The sequence below is a fragment of the Thalassophryne amazonica genome, chromosome 22, assembly GCF_902500255.1.
Source record: "Thalassophryne amazonica chromosome 22, fThaAma1.1, whole genome shotgun sequence".
Lineage (NCBI taxonomy): Eukaryota > Metazoa > Chordata > Actinopteri > Batrachoidiformes > Batrachoididae > Thalassophryne > Thalassophryne amazonica.
Window position 1 is genome coordinate 22,295,815 of NC_047124.1, and position 25,391 is coordinate 22,321,205.

General features: G+C 44.6%; 1 protein-coding gene across 8 annotated transcripts in view; it reads left to right on the forward strand.

The window, feature by feature from the left end:
- The window catches only part of foxp2 (forkhead box P2), a 223,351-nt gene that overhangs the window by 99,495 nt on the left and 98,465 nt on the right, over positions 1-25,391 (forward strand). For 6 of the 8 annotated variants that reach the window (XM_034163713.1, XM_034163719.1, XM_034163717.1 and 3 more), the window contains one exon: positions 5,496-5,682. The exons of the other annotated variants lie outside the window; for them this stretch is intronic. In XM_034163713.1, coding sequence (XP_034019604.1) covers positions 5,506-5,682 — 177 coding nt within the window. In that variant the 5' untranslated portion in view covers positions 5,496-5,505. The remainder of the gene's footprint in view (positions 1-5,495; positions 5,683-25,391) is intronic. 8 annotated transcript variants of the gene reach the window in all.

The window sequence follows — 25,391 nt, forward strand, 5'->3', positions numbered from 1 at the left end:
TTTTTGCTAGATTCTGTAATTTAATATTTTCACATCTTTCCTTTTTGCCAGTAATTAGACAGCTGACGTATAATATTTACACCAGCAGTTTTTCCCCATTGTCGAGTTTTGAAGCCGATTCTTTTTCATAGAAAACAAATTTGTGTTAACACAACTATCATTGCTCACTATTCATAAATGTCTTTTGCATTTGACTCTGAGATATTGTGAAGATGGTACAATTGTCGTGCACTTTCCACGTTTTTGTCTGGTTTTCATTGTCATTTTTTTTTCTCTCTCTTTCACCACTTGACTCCACAAACACTGACTCCTGCATGAACTCCATTCAGGCACACTCTCACACTGTGGCAAATATTCTGTCTTTTATCTTTTTTCGTCTCATCTCCTTATTGTAAATAGTGGAAAATTAAGTTCTGAACATTCTTGACTGAATGTCTCCGATCACAGAACTACAATTTATTGTCGGCTCAAATGAAGAATTGAAATATGTCTGGGCTTTTCTCAATGCTGGGCTCATTGGACAGGAGATAACCACATTTGATTCTCCTGCTTTGAATAATGTTAATCCTGAAGGAAAAAAAGGCGCAAAGTCGATTATTCATATTCATCTTTTTTTTCCCATTTGGCCCCACTCCTGATTTTGTAAATATGATTTCTTCAACCCCCTTTTTTCCCCCCGCAAAGCAATCTTTATTCACTAGTGAAGCACTTTTGAAATTCCGCTATCTGAGTGCAGAAACCATTACCATACACACGTTTATAAGAAGTAGTCATTAATGCTCTTTTATGGTGGGCCCTTTATTGCCAAAAAGGAAGCTTTTAATTCCCACGCACACCAGCCTGACTTTCCTTATTTAATCCGAGGGACTGGGTTTTGTCGAACGTGCTTTTCCAAGTGCGCGTCTTTCCTGAGTCCAGACTCACTGCTTGAGACTTAAAGCTGTAATAAACTACTTGTACTCTTCCTGAGCTTGACGCCTCTCTGCCAGAACAAATTACACCCACAAACACAAACCAAATCATATACCTTAAGCCTTAAATTTACAGTATTCCTTGTGTAACTGCCATCTGATTAAGTTGAACTTTTTGGTCCTCTGTTATATGGGCTTGGATTACATTTATCATTTTTTAAATTATTTAAGATTTAAGTAGCTTTTTTTTTTTTTTTAAGTCGGCACACATGGCATATTGATTTATTAAGCAATCTGAGCGACTGAGTGTGTGAGCCCTTGTCCTTGCCCAGTTCCTTCTTTATTTTGTATGCATAGCAACTTATGGCGGTGATGAATTAGTGTCACTCAAGCACAGAATCTGTGATTATTTTAAATGGTAACCATATCTCGACTTGATCAGAGAGCTGTGAGGTTCAGCAGACTGTGAAATGTCATTTCTGTTATTTTTTTATTTTTTATTTTTATTGTTATTTTGATCTTACAAACTTGAACAATTCCAGTCAGCTACCTGAAATGTGAACTGATAATCAACGGAGCCTGCCCATGCACTCTCACACACATGCAGTCACACTTTTTTGTGTGATGAAAATATTTTTCAAGTCATGCATATGAAATGAGTGAATGGTTCAGTGTTCTAGATCGCGCAGAACATCCTCGCACTGAAAATGGATAGCGCAGTGACTGTGAGGGAACCGATGTCAAGCCCCACCGTGTGTTAACAGCGTAACGTGCGTGCGTGTGTGCACGTTAACTTCTCCCGTGTTCCCCAGGCAGTGTTAGGGCGCCGCAGACAGCTGTGTATTCCAGCTAGATGGATGGCCGGTGTCATAGTGTGTGTTTACTGCACATGATAGAGCGGGAGACAGGCCAGGTAATGAGGCTACATTAAGGGCTTTTAGAGCTCGCAAACAAAGATGGAGGGCTGCTTCTTTCCCCTTTAATGATAGGTGTGTGCTTTCGTGTGCACGCACGAGGCCCAAGAGAGCTTGTGTGCATGCACGCGCGCGTATGTGGAGCAGCAAGAGGCTCAATTCCCTTGACACCTTTTGTTGTGTCACTTCTTTGAATAAAGAGCGGGAAAAAAAAATTCTCCCAATCTCTGGGCCAAGCGCATTGTCAGGGCCTTTTCTCCGATTCCGCACCTGATGGGGGAGAGAGACAGATTTGTGTAGTGAAAGATTCAAGAGTAAATATTTGCCGGAGCTGAAGAGGAATAGCAAGCGTGAGTATGGTTACAGAAGGAATGAGACAAAAGCTGGTTGGTCTGCAGCTTTGAGCTTTGCAAATAGAAAGTGTGTCTGCGCCTCTCATCGTTTCATCAGGAAACGCCTTTCCTTCTGCTCGGCCTTTGATTTAATAGAAACATTTGAGCCATCAGCATCTGCAGAACATTTAGTGTTGGAGTTATCCTTCCCGCCGCCCTACAACCTAAACATTTCCTATCACCATCATCTTCCTTCTCAAAGCTGCACGTCTGTGGAATTACCAGCGTATTACCAGGACAATAACAGCCCTCCTCTCTGTTTCCGATCACGATAATAAGCGGTCTAGCTTCTCTCTCATTGGAAGATTACGGCTTGGGGAAATAGCATCAAATAGAGATTGTGCTGAAATGCAGGACACCGGCAATTTATGAGATGTCAAACACATGTGCGGGCAGGCCAGCAGCCTCACTCAGGCAGAGTCGGCGCTGTAGCCGGGGGTGGGCACAGCTCCTTCCGACCCAGTTGGCTTCGGAAAGGCTGAGCCGGGTCAGACCTACACGCAGTAACACCCTTAGGTACTGAGTATTGTCACTTTCTCTCTTCCCTCTGGATGATTTGGCACATGCACGTGTGGGTCCCTGTCGGTGACACTTCCTTCACCCTCCCGTCAGAACCGCAGCTCGGTGTCCTGCTCATCACTGCAGCCTGGCTGTGTTTTTTTAATTGACATCGTAATTGGCAGATTTGAACGCCGCCTTTGGACGGCTAATTAATTTATCGCACCGCTGTCATTAAGGTTAAAGCACCATCTGATCTCTGTGAATCTGTTTTGCATACATCTGCATTATCATTATGTTGCAGTAAAACAGATTTTCATTTTGGATTTAACATTTTGCATTTTATTTTCTGTTTGGGTTCTACTCAAAATATTTTTTCCTGTTTTGTTTTTGTATGATATATACAATATATAATTGAATACATGCAGTTTAAAGCAAATTTAACTGGTTTGCTGATGTAAAAACAGTGATTTTCATGGCTGATTTCATTGCATTCGAATGTGTTTTTTTTAATAAAGCTTATTTCCTCGTCTCCTATATCTTCAAGTTTTCTGAGCACCCTTTGCCAGTATAAGAAAGAAAGCAAGGGGGGGAAAAAGACAGATCCAGCCTCCATTAGAATGTTCATAAAATCGCAGTAAAGGCAATCAGACAGTCTTTCTCTGAATATTTTAAACATTGGGCATGTAAAATTTATGCCTAATTTGAATACTTATTAGCCGGCTGATCTCGGCTGCAGCCTTGAGTTTCTTATGCTGAGATTCATCACCGGATTGGATGTCACATTGTGCCAGTCTTCCCCCACACCGCCACCTTCCTCCTTCTCTCTCTCTCTCTTTCTTTGCCTCTGTCTTCTCTCCATCAACCCCCCCCCCCCCTCCGTGATTCACCACTACCTTCTCTGCTCTCTTTCTCTCTCTCTGTCCCTCTCCATCAGTAGTGAGCAGCACGGCGTTAAACAGGGGCCTGTTTGTTCACAAGCACGCCTCGTCCTGGCCTCTTCCCTATTTACTTGTGTCGTGGGCAGCTGTCGCCCTGCTCTGTGTAACAGCTCAGGCCTGTTTGTTCTCTCTGCCTGGATCCTGTTTATCCTGGCCGTGGACATCCTTTAAGGTCTGTCCCGTATCTGCCCCTCACCAAACACACACACATTAAAGTGCTCACACACACACACACACACACACACACAGAGCTATTAAAATAGTATTTACTGACTAAAGAATCTCCACGGTGTCCATGTGCCCAGCACATACATGCACAATTCATTCTTTTGTCTAAACCTGCCGCAAAATTTTCATAACAAGCTGCAGTAATTAAAATTTATACCAGACTTTGACTAAATGAATATTAAAATTAGTCTGTCACACATAACAATGGACCACTTAGCTTTTGAAAGTAAACCTTCCTTGTGAGGCAGCAATAAGGTGTATCAGCATTAAAAAAAATAATAAAAGTGCTAAAATATTAATTGCCCTAATTAAACCAAATTTCTATTAACCATTATGAAAAAAAAAAGAGAGAGAGAGAGAAAGAGAGAGATCTTGAATAGAATCACAATATATAATTCTGGAGTGTGTTTTAAGTTTCCAGCTGTTGGGTCTGAATGTCTTTTATTTATTATGTGAGCCTCCTCTTCCCCCGCGAAGGTACAGAGCATTAAATGCAGGGGGAAATGATAAAACATTCATTACTGGAGAGAGAGAGAGGAGGTAATATGCATAATTTATGCTGTTTTAGCACAATCATTAGTGATATGTGTGATAGCTTTTTCTCTCTTTTTATTCTTTTTTTTAGCTTTTTCGCCTGCTTTCAATATCTAATGCATGATGACAGAATTAATTAGCAATTTTATTTTTATTTTATGTTGTTTAAAATATTATTAAAACTATAGTTCTCCAACCTGTGCAGCAGCTATGACTGTATTATTTATTGATTTTTTTTTTTTTATGTTAAAAAAAATGTAGATAAAAGAAGGCCAATAAACGATATATGAGCATCCTTCCTGCATGAAAGCCTGCAAGGCAGATTTTCATTTAGCCGGAGCGAAGATGACAAACCCATTATAGCGCTCATCACCAGCCTGCACCATGTGATTTGGTGCCGCCGCCGCCTCCTCCTCCTGCTCTCCGCCAAATTTTAATTTTGCATGATTAGCTTTGCGTCATTAAGCAACTTCATTCAGCTGCAAGACACATGCGCGCGCACACACACACACACATTAAAACGTGACAGCTTCAAGAGGGCAAATATTTTAGGAATCCGTCTTGCACAACCTTACATAGAACTGAGATCTTAAGAATTATGTGTTTTTACAAATTGTGCCGCATCTTGTCTCGCTGTCTTACAAATCTATTTTCTTTTTTGTTATAAAAAAAAATCAAATTAGCCATGACAGTCACAGAACTTTCTTAAATGACTAAAATTAAACAAATCTGATGAAAGATGCTTAAATTTGTGCCCATATGCTCCCAAATAAATACATGTAAACTTTAAAAAAAAAAAAAACTTGCCAGGTTTGTGCACTGCCCCTCCCAGTGCATAGAGCACCAGGACCTGCATCTCTTTGTATTGCTTCATTTACACAATGAATGCATAATTGCTCCTCCTGCATCCCCCCCACCACCACCATCACCCACCCCCTTCTTTAAATGCTTTAATTTGCAGAGGGGTACCGGGGGCTTGATAATGGAAGCATAGAAGGGAGAGAAGGAAAAAAACAGGGGGGAAAAAGAGGGGAATTGTAACAAGAGCCCTAACCGGTGCCTCTTAATCACTTCTAGGTTTTAAATCATGATGATGCAGGAGTCGGCCACAGAGACAATAAGCAACAGTTCAATGAGTCAAAATGGAATGAGCACCCTAAGCAGCAGCCAATTAGAGGCTGGCAGTAGAGATGGGAGATCAAGCGCTGGTGACACGAGCAGCGAAGTAAGCACAGTCGAGCTGCTGCATCTGCAACAACAGCAGGTAAGTTGTGTTTCTCCCCGTCTCCTCTCTCTCTCTGTCTCTCTCTCCCTCTCCCTCTCTCTCTCTCTGCTCTGCTCTCCTCAGGTACCGCTGGGATTTTCTACATAGACAGACGGCACAATATTACATTGCCATTTATTTATTTGCCTTTAATTTGTAAAATGGAACAACAAAAGTTTCTGTGTGTGCGTGCATGTGTGTGCAATTGGCTGTTTGTGTTGTCAATAAATTTTCCCAGTGGTTTTCAGCGTGGAGGGATGGAAAGGCTTCACAGTGCCTCTGTTCAGTTGCTCGTAGTTGTAATTTTGCTTTCTGCGATTGAATGCAACTGAGGCCATGTGAGAGAGGTCAAGTGTGTGTGTGTGTGTGTGTGTGTGTGTGTGTGTGTGTGTGTGTGTGTGTGTGTGTGTGTGTGTGTGTGTGTGTGTGTGTGTGTGTGTGTGTGTGTGTGTGTAGGGGGAGTTGTGGAGAGTTTCATGTGGACATTTTTTGGGTAGTGTGCATGTGTGTGTATGTCATAGCACGGCTGTGTCCACTAGAGGGCCTCCTAACTCGACACTATTTAGAAGCTCACACTGTGATCTCTTCAACCTTTGCCTGGGACATTTGTATGTTTTGTTTATGTGCTTTAAATAAAATAGATTTTTTTTTATTAAATCTCCCATTGGGATAGACGTGATTATAACACCGTCTGTGTTTGTGTTTATTTTATTGAATTCTTTCACAAATACCATTAGCATCATTCAGATTTATATCCTGCATGTCTTTTTTTCATTATTTATAATGTACCTTTTTAAATCTCAGGCTGGCATTGGATGTAAAGGAATGAACTGGGGGAGGCGGGGGAAGAATGTGGCTGGTTGGGGGGCCTACAAGTTGTGAAAGTTGGGCACAAGTCGAGCAAAAGGAGTCAAGTGTCTTTTCATAGTGAATGATGGCTTTGACAGATCACCAAAAGAGCAGTGGGAGACGAGGTCGGACGGCGGGGCTTTGGGGCGGCACACAGCATCGTGGGCTTGTAAAGATGCGCGCTGTCCTTTTTTTTCGGTGCATTTGTGTGTCTGTTTGTACTTGTGGAGGCAGCTGAAGCCCTGTGGTGAGTTTTGGTTTAGGGTCCGTAGATGCTGGTTTGGAAACGGGGACATGAAGTATAACAAAATGACTCATGTCCTACGGGCTGCCCGTTAACCTTTCTATCTACAGTAACCCCACCAAAACCCTCCACAAAACCTAAACAGTGCACTTACACACACATTGTGCGTTCACAGCAGACACCAGTGGTCCTGCTGGTGGCCTCGACAGCATCCGGGCTCCACGGTCTCCCCCGTCATTTATCAGTGACTTCTTGTACAGACAAACACACGAGCACCTGATTGGGGTCAGTCCTCCAGCAGTGTTGGTGGAGGCTTTGTCTGTGCACTGATGCTCCCTGCAGATCAACGCTGAAATAGTTACATCTGGTTTGCTGCATTTAAAGACATTTTTCATCTGTAATGGATCTCACAACTCAACTATCATTGTAACAGATTGCACTTGTAATCTTGAATATGATCTCAAAAGTCATTTTGTTAAGATGGTCTAACATTTTTATTTGGTTTAATTTGACTTTTTTATTGCAATAATTTCAAACTATACATAGAACAAAAACTCTTAATGTGTGTAATATAATTATGGAATTATTAAACTTTTTAAATCTTTAATTGAGCTTGAGGGCTAATGTGATACAATATTGCAGTCTACAGTTATTTTAATTCCATATCTGCTAACTGAAATAATTCTATATAAGATAAGTAGAAAAAGTGTGGATATATAACTTAATTCATACAAGTATAAAGAAACTGACATACAGTACTGTGCAACAGTGGAAATGTGTGATTTGATAATCCCAACTTCACCTTCATATCCTTCAATAGCGTGTCCAAAAACACACAAAAAATAAACAAATAAAATAAAATGAAAAAAGAAAATTTCAAATATTCCCATCCAACAACAATCAAATGTGAGATACTTTTTGTGTTTCATGCAGAAAGAGTGTTACCAATGAGTAAGTTCCAAACATAATTTCAAAATTAAAAGAAAAAGATTAAAATAATAATAATTTGTTGTTGAACAGTGAGAACACATAGAGCTGCTGGTCAGCACTCAGTAAAAAAATAATCATTTAAAACCTGATCCAGTATAATTTGTTATTCCTACAAGTTGGAGAAGATCACTTAAAATAAATGATGTTTTAGTACCTAAACACACACGCAGTCCGGGTTAATACTTGGATGGGAGACCTCTTCGAGAAACCAGGTGCTGTGTGTGTTGCGTCAGGAAGGGCACCCGGTGTAAAACATGAGCCAAATTCAAATGTGGATCTGCTGTGACAACACTGAACAAATGGGACGACAACAACAACATTCTCAACTAATGTCCGGTAGATAATCAAAATATTCTGGACAATAAAATAAATGTTCTGATGCCCGGGCAATGTGATTATTTTTCACAGACAAACACAGATCCATATAGCTGCCTTTTACATGTAAGATTAAATCCTTTAAACGGTTTAGAGCAAAGAGCTTGTCGTGTGTGTGTGTGTGTGTGTGTGTGTGTGTGTGTGTGTGTGTGTGTGTGTGTGTGTGTGTGTGTGTGTGTGTGTGTGTGTGTGTGTGTGACTGGCATGTACATATGAAGCATGTGGTTGGTCATATCCACATGTACCCATGCCTCCATTTCATTTTATTTTACATTTCAGAATTCACCTGTGGGTGTCTAAAAACATTCTCATCCATGCCTGCTCTGAGTCCATTTTGAAGGGAGGCTGTTGGGTGTAATTTTCTGCCCGTATTTGGAATGACATTGAGTGGTCCTGTGGGATACAAGCTCCAGTCTCTCATCACGCTGCTGGGGGGATGATTAATAATAAGCACTGATGAATTCTCCACTGTCCCTGTGGGTTCTGCCATTACCTAGCAGCTCCAAAATACCACCTGCAGCTATAATTAGAAAAGCAGCATCTTAACTTCTCGTTGCCTTCGATTCGCCCATGGACTTACAGGACACAGATCAAGACTGCTGGACTGGAGCGTTGTCCCCCCAGATTTAAATATAGAGTTTCATTAAGCAATTTAGCAAATAAAATAACTCAAGAGCATTTTTTGTTGTTGTTTTTTTTTTTTTTACATTTTAATTTGCACATATTTTCTTTTGTATTTATGCAGTTTTACTAATGTATTGAACGTGGATATCTGTGCATCTGAATAATAACCATAATGTCACAATTGAATTTCCACTCCCTAAACTCACTCAGGGTCTCATCACCCTATTCCCAAGGTTGTCTAAATAGATCTAATTTGATTTGAGATCAGAGATTAGATACACACGATATCTGATTGCGTTTGGCCTGCTGCAGATACGTATCAGAGCTAATGATGAATGTACTACAGCCCTAATTACTTCGCAGTGTGATCAGTATAAAAGCTCCCTCGCTGAAAGAGATGTTTAAAAAAAAAAAAAGGGCTACACTCATATTGCTGATCAATTTGCCACTGAGCGTAATCATTTCTGTTTTAATACTTTGCATTTCTGTATATAGGCGTCATCCATCGATCTTCGGATCTCTGCCGTAATGTCCCGTAATGATCCTCTTAGTTGATTACAGTGGTTTGTAGACTTAATCCTGCTCAGGTTCTCAGTGGGATTTATGAACCATGCTGCAGTCCCTGCTAAATGGGCTAACTACTGTACGGCGTATGTGGATATTCAGAATAAGACGGGGCTCCAGGTTATAAATGGGTCAGGTCTGTCCTTTTTACCAATGACCTGTGAACATCATTTGGAATCATCTTCTGGCAGAATCCTGCAGATTAACTGAAACCCTTAACATACTCTACCACCCAAACTGACCTAAATCTAAATAATCTGACGTTTTGCCTTGACCTGTTGGCTTGTTGTCACACTGTGATGGATATTTATGAAACTTTGTGGACCAGTAAAGAAAGAAAGAACCTGTTAAGTTTATCTTTTGATAATATTGCAACAAAAAGGATTTTTAAACACTGAAATGATGTGTGGACATCTTGTTCATCTCCATCTTAAAAGGGGCTATAATGAGGATAAATGAATTGAAATCGGGTGAACTTTGATGCACCAAATCAATCAAAAGAAGCAACTTAGTTTAGTTTACAAAATATCCCATAGATATGTCTACCAGCTGTTGCTGCAGCGCCGGCCTTCGTGTGTCCTAACAGTGTTGACTAGCTGTTACTGGGAAACATGAGACAAAATGTGCAACAGAATGACAAAGTGAAATCAGGATCAAACAATCTTTCAACGGTACTACAAATGATCAAACTCAAAACACTAGTTCAAAACCTTTGAAACACCTGTGTTTCGAACGTTGTTCTGCAGTCCACATAAACAGGAAGATGGCATGTACTGTGCTGCCGCCTGGTGAACAGTGACACCTGCTGGACAGTTCGGGAATGTGCATCCATGTTGAATGATGTATTTCGCATTTAACGGCTCCAGTCCGAGCAGGGTCTGTACATGTACGAGCGTGTGCATTGCTATTTTTGTGCAGAACTGGATAACTTTGGGTCCAGTGAAAATGAGTTACTCATGTGGCATGCAACACACAATTGGTCCAAATCTTAATATATTAAAAAAAAAGCAGAGAACATCTGGGTAGGCGTGTCCACTGGACTCAGAAAAGACCAGGGTACCGTTTCCGAAAAGCATCTTCAAATTATCATCTTAGCCTACAGATTTTCAGTAGTATTAAGATCATTTTAGTCTTTGTGAAGCGAAGCCAAGATAGTTTGTGTGCGTGCAAGAAAAAAACACAAGATATGATCTCCTTTGCTTTACGCAGTCATGCAAACATGCCACAATAACAACATGCTGGGTTTACAGATTTTTGTTTTTCTGTCAGGGAGGTTAACATTCTTGTTTGTGTGGAAAATATTTTATTTACGGCAGTAGAAAAATGCAGCTCTCAGGAAACCGTGCTAAAGGTGTGCATGTTGGTAAACTGGTTTGGCAGATTTGAAGAGTGTTTTCCGGAGGCGCATGATGCAGCAGAATGCAAAACTCTCTAACCCCATTTAAATGACGGGAGCATTTTGACATAAATTACAGTGAGTATGCCGAGGTGCCGTCTTACTTCTAGGCTACCCCTGTCGCTACACGAGAGTTAGGCAGTGGTCCAACTTGAGAGTGACAGCAATTAACCTGCCTTCCTCGCTGTTTAGCTGGAGGAAATAAGGGATGATAAATCTGACAGCAAGTGATGGGTAATATTTAGGGTTTAGGGGCAAATGAAATTCTTCCCAAAATGAAAGTCATTAGGGAGAACGTTACGCCACAGACAAAGGACAGAGTGACTGTGTATGTGCGCGTGCACGCTCCGCCCTCTTGTCAGAAGTCAAGTTTGTTGCTCAGTGTAGGTAAATACTCTCTGTCATTAAAAAAAAAAAACATACACAAACTGTTCCTCTACCACAGCAAACAAGCCTGAAGCATCTCAGCCTCTCTGCCCTTCACCTGCCTCTCTCTCTCTCCTTCCTCTTTGTACCATATTTCAGAAGAAACACATACATTCACACACCCAAGATGCAAATCTGGGCTTTGCCCTTGAGCATAATTTAAAGGCCTAATCACCCAGACTGTCCCTTCGGATAGAAAAGAGAGGGAGGGCAGCGTCTCTCATTTGCACCCTTACACAAAGAAGCTCATTAGGTTTATCTTTCAGGCCTGAGATTACCCCACTCAAGTGTGTAAATAAGGCACTGGCCTAGTCCTGACACATCAATCACCTCTCCGGACAGGAGAAAGACCTCTGCTGAAATATGCACAGCTTCATAGTGGAGGCTTTTGTTAGCTGTCATCATCTGTTTGAAGATAAGGAATTTGAAGGCGAGACCAGAGAAGCAGCATGTGCTGTATGTCCTTGTTAAAGCTGTTTCCATTTTCGTGATCTGTACAGATAATCCCCACAGAATGCCACATACAGGCCTGTAGCCTCTCTCTTGGTGATGACACCACAGATATACAGTATGAATGACAGCAGAGCTGCTGTTTGCTCAACCCTCCCCAGACAAAACAGTATTTTTCTGTTATCTATACGTAAACACACCACCTCTTGCCGCTCTCCTTCTCGCTCCCCTTCTCATTTGTTTTTGCTCATGCATCTGCTTTCTACAAAGCTGGGCTGTCCATCTATGTTTAAGACACATTACACGTGGCCTCCTGGAATTTACAGTGGCACTCTCCCAGTAACTCCATTTCGTGCAGGAGTCCCCCTGAGAGCACAGCGAAATGTCAAGCTGCAAGGCTTGAAAGGGACTCGGAGAGGGAGATGGAGGAATTGAAAGTGTACAAGAGTGGGTGAAATCTGCCGGAAACATACATAGTGGTATTTTATGCAGTTGGGAGGTGTGCCGGCGGCAGAGTGGCGTACAGGTCAAAGGTCAGCAAAGGTGCAAAAAAGCAGATAATACAGTATAACACAGTATGTTGTACTGTATTATCTATCTCTCTATCTGTATCTATATATATATGTGTGTGTGTGTGTGTGTGTGTGTGTGTGTGTGTGTGTGTGTGTGTGTGTGTGTGTGTGTGTGTGTGTGTGTGTGTGTGTGTGTGTGTGTCTCACTCATTCATCTTCAACTGCTTATCCAGGATCGGGTCACATGGGCAAAGGCTCCAGTAGGGGAACCCAAACTTCCCTTTCCCAGGTCATATTTACCAGCTGTGACTGGAGGATTTCGAGGTGTTCCCAGGCCAGTGTGGAGATATAATTTCTCCACTTAGTCCTATGTCTTCCCGGGGTCTCCTCCCAGCTGGATGTGCCTGGAATAACTCCCTAGGAAGATGCCCAGGAGGCATCCTTACCAGATGCCTGAATCACCTCAGCTGGCTCCTCTCAACGCGAAGGAGCAGTGGCTCTACACCTGAGCTCCTCACGATTGACTCAGGTTTTCACCCTATCTTTAAGGGAGACCCCATTCATCATCCTGAGGATGACTTGTATGCGTTATCTAGTTCTTTCAGTCATGATGCAACCCTCATGACTATAGGTGAGAGTAGGAATGAAGCTTGACCGGTAGATCAAGAGCTTCACCTTTTACCTCAACTCCCTTTTTGTCACAACACTACAGTAAAGCAAATGCAATACCGTCCCTGCTGTGGCAATTTTCCATCCAATTTTATGGTCCATTGTCCCCTCACCCATGAACAAGATCCCAAGGTACTTGAACTCCTTCAATTGGGGCAAGACCTCATTCCCTACCTGGAGGAGACAGTCCGTCGATTTCCTGTTGAGCACCATGGATTCAGATATAGAGGTGCTGATCATCCTCCCAGCCGCTCCACACTCAGCTGTGAACTGACCCAGTGAGTGCTGGAGGTGACAGGCAGATGATTCTAACAGGACCACATCATCTGCAAAAAGCAGTGATGAGACCCTGAGCCCTCCAAACTGAAGACCCTCCTCCCCCGACTACACCTTGATATTCTGTCCATGAGTATGGTGGAGGCCAACCCCCACCGGAAATGAGTCTGACTTACTCCTGAGGACCAGAACACAGCTCTCACTTTGTGAGTATAGTGATTGGATGGCCCTGAAAAAGGACCCCCTCACTCCATACTCCCGCAGCACCTCCCACAGTATCTCCCAGGGTACCCAATCATACGCTTTCTCCAAGTCTACAAAACACGTGTACTGGATAGGCATACTCCCAGGTCCCCTCCAGGATCCTTGTGAGAGTGAAAAGCTGGTCAGTTGTTCCACAGCCAGGATGGAACCCACATTGCTCCTCTTCAATCTGAGGTTCAGCTGCTGGCCGAACCCTCCTTTCCAGTGGACTTTACCAGGGAGGCTGAGTAGTGTGATGTCCCTGTATTTGGCAAACACTCTCTGATCTCCTTTTTTTAAATATGGGGACCACCACACCAGTTTGCCAGTCCTTTGGCACTGTCCCAGACCTGAACACAGTGTTGAAGAGACATCTCATCCAAGACAGTTCCTCCACACAAAGAGCCTTCAGCATTTCTGGACGGATCTCATCAACCCCCGGTTCTTTGCCACTGCGAAGTAGTTTGACTACCTCTTTATCTTCCACCAGGGAAATTGATGATGATCTCCCATGAGCTTCCAGCTGTACTTCAACTACAGAGGGTGCTCCACTCTTATGCAGGAGTTCCTCAAATTGTTCCTTCCAGCGACAGATTACCTCCTCAATTGTGGTCAACAAGGTCCCATCCTAACTATTTACAGCTTGGGTGGTTCCCCATTTTCCTCTCCTGAGGTGCCACACAGTCCTCGAGAAGCTCCTTGGTGTCGACTGAAAGTCCTTCCCTGTGGTTGTTCTGAACTCCTCCCACACAACAGAGGCTGCCGCCCTTCGGACCTGTTGGTACCTTGCAACTGCCTCCGGAGTTCTTTGAGATAACATATCCTGGAAGGACTCCTACTTCAGTCAAATGGCTTCTCTGACCACCGGTGTCTACCACGGTGTTTGACAGTTACCGCCCCTTGAGGCACCTAGGACCTTCAGTCCACAGCTCCCTGCTGCAGGTTCAGCAATGGAAGCTTTGAACATTGACGATTCTGGTTCAATGTCCCAAACCTCCACAGGGATGCCAGAAAAGCTCTACTGGACTTGTGAATTAAAGATTTCTTGGACAGTTGGCTCCTCCAGATGTGCCCATTTCAAGGTCCTCCCTATCTTCTGATCCAACTCACCACTAGATGGTGATCTGTTGACAGCTCTGCCCCTCTCTTCACCCTAGTGTCCAGAAATTGCGTCCTCAGATCAGATGATACAATGACAAAGTTGATCATACCATGAACACTTATATTACACACACACACACCTGTACTTCTCATGAAGTAAAGATGGCGGCGCTGGGTTGCTCAGTATGTCACATGTCTGTGGCGTCTCGCTGTCTTGATCTGTTATGGTTTTAAACGATGAGATAAAAGTATAACTTGTGCTGCAGTGTTAAATTGAAGACATAGAAATGTTTCAAGGCACATTCAGTTGGTTCAATGCATTGAGTGGAAGCCAAACTCATCGTTGACATCACTTGAATTGACGCCTTTTGTTTTTCCTTTTTCTTTTCCCCCTCCAGTGTCGTGCATTAACAGTGTGATAAATAGACTATGCCAGGGTTAGCCACCTCAGTGTGAGAGCCAGGCGCTGAGTAGCACACACTGTGGCCAGTAGTCGTGCAGCCAGGATCAATGGCCACTTCACAACTCATTTCCTTTTATGCCTCCCTAACTGGGTTGCTGCAGCTCTTGGAAATAAATGGCACTGGATCTATAAGTCCACTCACACAAGCTCACAAACACCACATACAGGCGCGCGTCCACGCTCTTTGAAGCTCACACATACTCTGAGGGGGCTGAGTAATTGCCTCAGCTCAATACCCTCCACAATAATTTATTTGCAAACTGCCTCGGTGGTGAATGGCATATCATCTTTTGTGGCCTCACAATCAAACACAGGCATTCTGTCATTGTTTGTTGCCACTCCCCTGTCATCAGCTTAAACAGAGTACCAGCTGTTAATATGGCAGGGTGGAGTGTTACTGTCACACACAGCCTGAATACATACGTGTCAACGGCTGTTATTCCTTCTAACGTGAAATTAACGGTTACAGGAGGGTAGAGCAAACATATTTTAGGTGGGGTGGATACTTTCTGATGCATACAAGGAAATGCAATGCTGCTTGCTTTTCTCTAAATGCTGTGGCCCTTCCCTCCCACCCCCAAAAGGCAAGTGGCTTATAGTCGTTTGATGGGTCACGACACCGCTATCCATTTAACAGAGCTTAAAAATCCTACATATGCATATGCCAGGGTGTCTTAAGCTGACAACCAAAAGACAGGATTTGCTAGAAGGCAGCTTTGGAGTGTTGTGAATTTAACAAGCATGTCTAGTATTACAGTTCCTCTCAGCTTTAGCCATGAATAGTAACAAATCAGACTCTGAAACGCACGTTCGGTGGTTTGTTGTGTACACCCCCCCTTCCCGTCTACAACTAATATTAAAATGACTTAAAATCTGACTTGCAAAAAGTCACATCTTTAATATGAGTGGGTGCGACTTGATTCCAGGTATCATCACGTTTTTCTTTTTGCACTTGAGAACCATCATCTCTGACCCTTTTTTTTTTTTTTTTTTTTTTTTTTGAATATATAAATGGCTCTGCCCTTCTCCCAAGTTGTTTGTATTTGTAACACTAGCGGCTGTAAGGGGTGATGCTCTTCCCGCGTTGCCTCCAAACACTGTATACATATGTAATAGTCAGGCTCTCAGCCCTCTCATCTTCCCAGCTTTCCATACAAATGCAGTAAATAAGCTCAAGCCACGGGGAATTGAAGGCTCCAAACAGACAAACTGACTGACGTGTCACTTAGCGCTAGGCTTTGGCTGTCTTCACTCCAGGCTTTAGAGCTGAATCTTTTGGGTTTTATAGTGAATCAGCCAAGGTCAGGTTCTGTCTTTACTGTCAATACGTGCTGACATATATATCAGAAGAACTTTAGAAACTTCTCAGCTATACCTTTTGCCGAATGTCATATATATTTATAGCCAATTATATTTGTTTAATTTGGAATGTCATATAGTCATTTGTTTTGGAGAGAGCGTAAACCCCAGTCAGGATTTAGCTGCCTCCCTCCAGCCTTGAGCAGCCTGCCATTCTTCATCAAGACTTAACCGCTGCTTATTTACCCACACTGGCAGACTTAACTCGCACAAATTGATCAGCGATAGCACTGGAAAGCTGCTTGTTCCACCCTGATAAAAGTGACACCCATGAGCATATGCAGAACATGCTTTGCGGGCGAGGCGGCGGCACTTCAAGCTCGACTAGACACTAAGCTGATATTGGTTTCACGCTTGAGTCCGTGTTGCAGAACTCTTCCAATGGAAACCCGGAGATTTGATTGTTTCTGCATATGCATTTATCAGAAGTTTACACGATAGATATACATTAGCCCAGCGGCTTGGCCATGCGAGGTATTGTTTCAGCCGCGCTATTCTTTATGCATTCCATTTTCACCTGTTTGGACTTCATCATCCAATTCAGCGTGAAGCAGATAATGGTAATTTGCACAAAAACTTCAAGCCGCTTTGTTGGAGTTTGTACATCCTTGGCTTCTCTCAGAATTTCTGCCACAGTGAGAAAATACTTGGAAAGAATTCCACTGTCCAAATCCTTGTTTTCTTTGAGCTCTTAACAGTGGAGTTTGCTCTGGGTAGCCTCGTTGTGCCAGCATCCGTTTGTCTGAGCAATGACCTAATTGTCCAGCAGAGGAATTTCAGCACAGATGTTGTGTGTAAAATAAGTTCCACTCCGGTTCATGCTTGTTTGGGGCTTGATACCACCTCACTGCACTTAGGGAATAACCCTGTTGTGTCTGATGATTTGCGGACGTTCATGCTGGTTATACGATCACAAATTGAGCTTTACCAGCATGAACATCCGCAAATCATCAGACACAAGGGGGGTTATTCCCATTCTAATCCAATTCCATCGTTTGCGCAGTTTATTTTCCATCCATCCATCCATTTTCTTCCGCTTTATCCGGAGTCGGGTCACGGGGGCAGCAGCTCAAGCAAAGCCGCCCAGACCTCCCGATCCACACACACCTCCTCCAGCTCCTCCGGGGGAACCCCAAGGCGTTCCCAAGCCAGCCGAGAGATGTAGTCCCTCCAGCGTGTCCTGGGTCTTCCCCGGGGCCTCCTCCCAGTGGGACGTGCCCGGAACACCTCTCCAGCGAGGCGTCCAGGGGACATCCGGAAAAGATGCCCGAGCCACCTCAACTGACTCCTTTCGACGTGGAGGAGCAGCGGCTCGACTCCGAGCTCCTCCCAAGTGACCGAGCTCCTCACCCTATCTCTAAGGGAGCGCCCAGCCACCCTGCGGAGGAAACTCATCTCGGCCGCTTGTACTCGCGATCTCGTTCTTTCAGTCATGAGCCAAATCTCATGACCATAGGTGAGGACTGGAACGTAGATCGATTGGTAAATCGAGAGCTTTGCCCCCCTACTCAGCTCACTCTTCACCACGACGGTCCGATACAGCGACCGCATCACTGCAGATGCTGCACCGATCCGTCTATTGATCTCACGCTCCATCCGTCCCTCACTCATGAACAAGACCCCGAGATACTTAAACTCCTCCACTTGAGGCAAGGACACTCCACCGACCTGAAGAGGGCAAAGCACCTTTTTCCAGTCGAGAACCATGGCCTCGGATTTGGAGGTGCTGATTTTCATCCCAGACGCTTCACACTCGGCTGCAAACCGCCCTAGTGCACGCTGAAGGTCCTGATTTGACGAAGCCAACAGAACCACATCATCCGCAAACAGCAGAGACGAGATTCTGTGGTTCCCAAACCAGACCCCCTCTACACCCTGGCTGCGCCTAGAAATTCTGTCCATAAAAATAATGAACAGAACCGGTGACAAAGGGCAGCCCTGGCAGAGGCCAACGTGCACCGGAAACAGGTTTGACTTACTACCGGCAATGCGAACCAAGCTCCTGCTGCGGTCGTACAGGGACCGGATAGCCCTTAGCAAAGGACCCCGGACCCCGTACTCCCGGAGCACTCCCCACAGGGTGCACCGAGGGACACGGTCGAATGCCTTCTCCAGATCCACAAAACACATGTGGACTGGTTGGGCAAACTCCCATGAACCCTCGAGCACCCGATGGAGCGTGTAGAGCTGGTCCAGTGTGCCGCGACCAGGACGAAAACCACACTGCTCCTCCTGAATCCGAGGTTCGACCATCGGTCGAATTCTCCTCTCCAGTACTCTGGAATAGACCTTACCGGGGAGGCTGAGGAGTGTGATCCCCCTATAGTTGGAACACACCCTCCGGTCCCCCTTCTTAAACAGAGGGACCACCACCCCGGTCTGCCAATCCAGTGGTACTGTCCCCGATCGCCATGCGATGTTGCAGAGGCATGTCAGCCAAGACAGCCCCACAACATCCAGAGACTTAAGGTACTCGGGACGGATTTCATCCACCCCAGGAGCCTTGCCACCGAGGAGCTTTCTAACCACCTCGGTGACTTCGGCCTGGGTAATGGATGAGTCCACCTCCAAGTCCCCAGTCTCTGCTTCCTCTTCGGAAGATGTGACGATGGGATTGAGGAGATCCTCGAAGTACTCCTTCCATCACCCGACAACATCCCCAGTCAGGGTCAACAGCTCCCCACCCGCACCGTAAACAGTGCTGGTGGAGATCTGCTTCCGCCTCCTGAGGCGTCGGACGGTTTGCCAGAATCTCTTCGAGGCCGACCGATAGTCCTCCTCCATAGCCTCCCCGAACTCCTCCCAGACCCGAGTTTTTGCCTCTGCGACCGCACGGGCTGCGGCACGCTTGGCCTGCCGGTACCTGTCAGCTGCCTCTGGGGTCCCACCTACCAACAAGATAAGTAGGACTCCTTCTTCAGCTTGATGGCATCCCTTACTTCCAGTGTCCACCACCAAGTTCGGGGATTGCCGCCGTGACAGGCACCAGAGACCTTGCGACCACAGCTACGAGCAGCCACATCGAGAATGGAGGTGGAGAACATGGTCCACTCGGACTCCATGTCTCCAACCTCCCCCGGGATCTGGGAGAAGCTCTCCCGGAGGTGGGAGTTGAAGACCTCGCTGACAGAGGGTTCCGCCAGTCGTTCCCAGCAGACCCTCACAATACGTTTGGACCTGCCAGGTCTTACCGGCTTCCTACCCTCCCAGCGGATCCAACTCACTACCAGGTGGTGATCAGTCGACAGCTCTGCCCCTCTCTTCACTCGAGTGTCCGAGACACGTGGCCGAAGGTCAGATGATACGACTACAAAGTCGATCATTGACCTCCGGCTCAGGGTGTCCTGGTGCCACGTGCACTTATGGACACCCTTGTGCTCGAACATGGTGTTCGTGATGGACAAACTGTAACTAGCACAGAAGTCCAACAACTGAACACCACTCGAGTTCAGATCGGGGAGGACGTGCTTCCCAATCACCCACCTCCAGGTCTCACTGTCGCTGCCCACGTGGGCGTTGAAATCCCCCAGGAGAACAATGGAGTCCCCAGTCGGAGCGCTATCTAGTACCCCTCCCAGGGACTCCAGGAAGGTCGGGTACTCTGCACTGCTGCTCGGCCCGTAGGCCGAGACAACGGTGAGAGACCTGTCCCCGACCCGAAGGCGTAGGGACGCGACCCTCTCGTTCACCGGAGTGAAATCCAACACTTGGCGACTGAGCTGGGGAGCAATAAGCAATGCGACCCCAGATCTCCTCCTCTCCCCGTGGGCGACGCCAGAGGAAATGAAGCGTCAGCCCCCTCTCCAGGAGTTGGGTACCAGAGCCCAAGCTCTGCGTGGAGGTGAGCCTGACTATCTCTAGTCGGTATCTCTCAACCTCCCACACAAGCTCAGGCTCCTTCCCCCCTAGCGAGGTGACATTCCACGTCCCAACAGCCAGGGGCTGTGAGCATGGACCGGGCCGCCGGGCCACCCGCCCTCGACCGCTACCCAATCCTCTCTGCACCCGACCCCCATGGCCCCCTCTGCAGGTGGTGAACCCACAGGAGGGCGGGCCCACGTCACTCTTTCGGGCTGAGCCCGGCCGGGCCCCATGGGCTAAGGCCCAACCACCAGGCGCTCGTGCGCGAGCCCCAACCCCAGGCCTGGCTCCAGGGTGGGACCCCGGCTCCGCCATACCGGGCGATGTCACGGCCCTTGATCTTTTACTGGTCATGGAGGTTCTGAACTGCCCTTAGTCTGACCCGTCACCTAGGACCTGTTTGCCTTGGGAGACCCTACAGGGAGCACAAAGCCCCCAACAACATAGCTCCTAGGATCATCCGGGTACGCAAACTCCCCCACCACGATAAAGTGGCAGCTAGAGGGGGAGGCAGTTTATTTTTCTGTAGGTAATTCAGTCGGCGAGGCTTACCGTGAGGCATCGTCGCTCCAAAAGCAGTCAGGGCATGGAGTAATCCATCAAATGTGAAAATACATCAGATCCATCAAATGTGAAACGGTAATTCTGTATCAGAATCCACATCGATTCTTTTGTATGGTAGCTTAAATTTACTAATTTCGGCAGCTGTGGTGGTACACAACTTTCTCTCGCTCTTAGCGTACGGCCGGTGTTCTGTCAACTTGTGAGTCTCGTCACATAAATCAACCGTTCCGCGTCCCGACAATACTGCATGTGCAGTTGCGTGAAGGACAGGAATGATATTCGACAGGAATGACATCTCGTCAAAACACCGGTCAGGGCACGGAGTAATACATCCAAATGTGAAACGGTCAAATATTTTGCCACAGTTACCCTGATATTATTCGGTCTGAAATATCACACGATTAACCAATCAGATTTGCGGAAAAAATGTAATTGATTAGAATAATAAATAATAGGTATCTTTTCATATAAATGCAGAATATCTGTTGTATTGTTTTAATAACCAGTGTTTCCATCCTTGTATAAAGTAATATGAAGGGAGTGATCTTGCTTTTTTTGGTCACATTTATCAAAGCCCAAGCAAAATGCAGTTTCTCACATGTCCAGAAGTGTGCGTCAGAGTGATAAATTTTCTTGTTAGGAGAAATTACAGCCACTAACTTGAGCTCCTTCAGCATGAAATTGAAAAAGAAGCATTCCTTGTGAATTTCCATTCTTGATTCAATGAAAGATGTAGATTAGCCCTTTGGAAAAGGGCGGGGAAGAAGAATGAAGCTCACGCTCACTTGTTCTTAGAAGCGTGGTATGGAATACTGACGTAAGACTCTGTCAACCTGGAAAATATTGAACAGATGCGTTTATACGTACCTGCAGTCAAGATTTGTGCAGTTGCATCCAGTTGTTAATTATTTTTTAGATTTTTGTCAGTGCATTCTCATTGTGAACCCTCTTTTCACACAGCAGACAAACACATTTCACTCTGTCAAGCAGTCTGGTGTACTCAGCATTTGGGGGGGGGGTCGCTCTGATTGATAGACACCGGGTGTCAAGAGTGGAAAGCAGATAACTATATCTTCTCCAGCTCACTTAAAGGTCAAACACACGTCGTTGTAATTGGAATATTCACAAGACAATTGCCAGGTTACAATACAGAGTGGAGGGAAGAAAGACAGGAGAAGGGGCAGACAAAAAGACAGGTGTTACATAAGCAAAGAGACTGAGAAAGGGTCAATCCAGAAACAGATGTAATGGCGACTCGTCGGGTAGATCAGTAGATCTGCTTCGATGGAGAGGTATCCTGCTGAGCTGTGTGGACAGGAACGGGACGAAAGAGCCGTCATAGAGCTGTTTTCCATGTAGAGCTGGTTACATTAGCAGAAAATTATTGACCCAACAATGGCAGAGATTTGACATTTCCACAAGATCTCATCACATAGAGTTTCTGTAATTGTGTTTCGCTACATGAATCGGATATGGCATGAGGCTGGAAATGAGAGATATTCACACCTGTAGAAATTAAACTGAAACCCAGTGATCATTGAATCACATCTAGAATAGAGCCGGAATGATTAATAGACTGTTAATCCACTATTCAATTAATCAACAACTATTTCGATAATGATCACTTCCAATTATTTTTTTCAGAGTGGCTATACGCCCAACCGTTGGGTCAATAAAGTAAATTCGCGAGCATATACGCCCAACCACAGCTGACCAATGAGCGCGCTTGTAAGCTCACTTCCGGTGTATAGTTCAGTGGTTTCAACGCGGGAGGGGGAAAAAAGCGGATATTTTCTCGCCGGCTGCGGGAGGGTTCACGGCCCGCGGAGGGGCTGTGATCTAAAGTGGTTCTGTTTGGCTCATCTCACCCAGGGAACAGTGTCAAAGTAACACCATCTTACAGCCAACAAGCAGCATTTTGTTCAAAAACTGTTTCGTCGTTGTTAACAGGCTTCCATTCAAAATGCTTATGAAGTTTGTCCATTGCGGTGTTTTCGCAGTAATTAAAGATGGCGCCATTAAATGTGTCAAACATACGCCGCAACAGAGCCTTAAAAAGTGGTGTAAAAAAGTTAGTTTAGATGCACAAACGTGTCAAATAAATGATCACGGTTGGGCAAATAAGATTAGACATTATATTTATCTGCCCAACGGTTGTGCATGTAACGTTCAATGTATGACTTATCTGCCCAATGGTTGGGCGAATAGCCTTTGCCTGTTTTTTTTTTATTCAGATTCTCTGATGTAAGCTTCTTAAATATGAATATTTTGTGGTTTGTTTGACTTGTTCTTTACTCCTTTCTGCCAGTAAAGTGAATATCTCTGGGCTGTGGACAAAAGGAGACATTTGAAGGCATCATTTTGGGCTCTAGAAAACACATTTTTCATTCACTATGTTCTAACATTTTATGGACCTAACAACTAATCCATTAATCTGCCCATTATTGTCTTGATTAATCAGTAATGAAAGTAATAGTTAGTTTCAGCCCTAGTCCAGAATGCAGTAGTAGCAGATTTGCACTGTTCGTGGATTGTGATTGCTCCCTTTTTGCTGTCAGTAGAATTGAATTCCACATGCTGGTAACAGCGGAGGATGTGGACAGCCAAAATGTAGATAAGTTTTGAGTTAGTCCATTCAAGCCTGCTTGTGTAGACATGACCCAAAACTATAAATTTTATCATCTTCTCATTCACGAAAATAAGAAGCGTGTAATAAGGATAAACTAATTAGTGCTGATTAAGTCTGATGCACCATATTCATCTCCAAAGCAACTTTGTTTTGTCGACATTGACTCCCACCTGTACTTTCTCTGCCACCTGCTGATACAACTGTGCATGTCATAAATGGTAAATGGACTGCATTTATATAGTGCTTTTCCATCTGCATCAGACGCTCAAGCGCTCACATTCACCCCCGATGTCAGGGTGCTGCCATACAAGGCGCTTACTACACACCGGGAGCAATAGGGGATTAAAGGCCTTGCCCAAGGGTCCTTAGTGATTTTCCATTCAGGCGGGGATTTGAACCCATGATCTTTGGACTCAAGCCCAACACCTTAACCACTAGACCATCACCTCCCATGTCGTGTGCCTGTTGGTGTGCTCCACCTTCACATTAGCGTCAGCAAATGAATTAAGCTCCCAATATGGGGAAAACATCAAGCCTGTACATGGGCAAAAAATATACAACAGAACAGGAAATTAAAGAATAGATAGTACGTGTGGCTGGAGTGTGGCTCCAAACATTTCCATTGGTACTGCAAAGTAGTGATGACTAAATTGAAACACTGCTTTAAAACCTTTGAATCACCCGTGTTTCAAGCATTGTTCCAGAGTTTTCACAAAAACAAAGAGATCATGTGCTGTGCTGACACCTGGGGAACACTGCCACCTACTGTATGGAGTTCATATTTAAAGGCTAAACTCGGTGCAGAGTCTGTTGGTGCACTCTGGTTTTGTCAAAAACTTCAAAATAACTTTGTAAAGTCAACAGATCAAACAGAATGAATACCTGCTGTTTAGAAATACAAATCTATTTTATTGGTACATGAACACAACATTTTTTTCAGCGAGGTCATTTAGAGGTGAGGTCAGAGAGCTCTTTCATCGACCCCGGGACATGGTGACACTGACACTCAGCACTTACCCTGAGACTGCAGGACTAGACAGACAGACACTCGTACTATTGATCTGCAACGCCAGAGCCCATAAGACCGGGTCTGGTATGTGAGTGCACTGTGCAGACACACAAACCTGCAAACAGATGCACTGGTTTGGTTGGTTTTGTCAGTGCACATACATACACACACAGAAAGTGTTGTTTCTAAAACACTCTCAGCTGCATTTAGGCACTTTCAGTGTAAACATGGTTGACAGTGACATTCAGAGGCTGTTCTGTGTTTTCTCATTGTTTTGTGTACTTTAAGTGTGCTATGACAACTGTGTTTGTCTTGCTAGTTTCGTGAAATGCAAACAAACTGCCTACTTCCTTGTGATATACAGTCTGAGGCATTTCTCAAGCTTTTATAACATGTTTTTTTTTTGTCTTGTGTTATATACAGTACACACATTTCTGCCAGCGCGTTCATCATTTCAGCAGCATGTGTTTGTATTGACATTCTGCAAAAAAAACCAAAAAACTGGTTGTTGGAGCAGCGGCTGTTTGTTGTGAGGTGCCAGATTGTCAGATTGCTGCTCGCCTCTGGCCATGTTTTTGGAGTTGGAGCCTCTTATTAAGACCTTGTCAACAAAGACAGACGTGCGCTTCATGGAAACATCTTCATTCTGCCTCTGAATCACTGTCAAGAAAGAAAAACTACAGTTTGCACTGAAATACAGCAGTGTTCAAGATCACTGAGCAGCTTGGTAACATTATGGAAGCTACAGTACACTGTTGTGAGGGTGGTGTTGTCAAAAGGACATTGTGCTTCTTTGCTATAGTGAATCCATTATTTCTAAAGAAAAAAATCAACTATTTTGATAATAGTGCAGCAGGTAACAGAATATTTACAGAGGAATCCTTCAAATGGTGATACAAGCACCAAATTTGGCAAGAGTACACCTTAGATAATACTCTCAGGTTCAGGTAACTTTATTTGTACCCGTAGGTAGATTTGGCTTGCAGCAAACAGAAAACAGAAAAAAGGCGTCCATGTTAGTCAACACAACAACAACAATAAAAAACACTAAAAATACTAACAAAGAACATACACAAAACAAGTTAACAAACACCACCAAGGACTC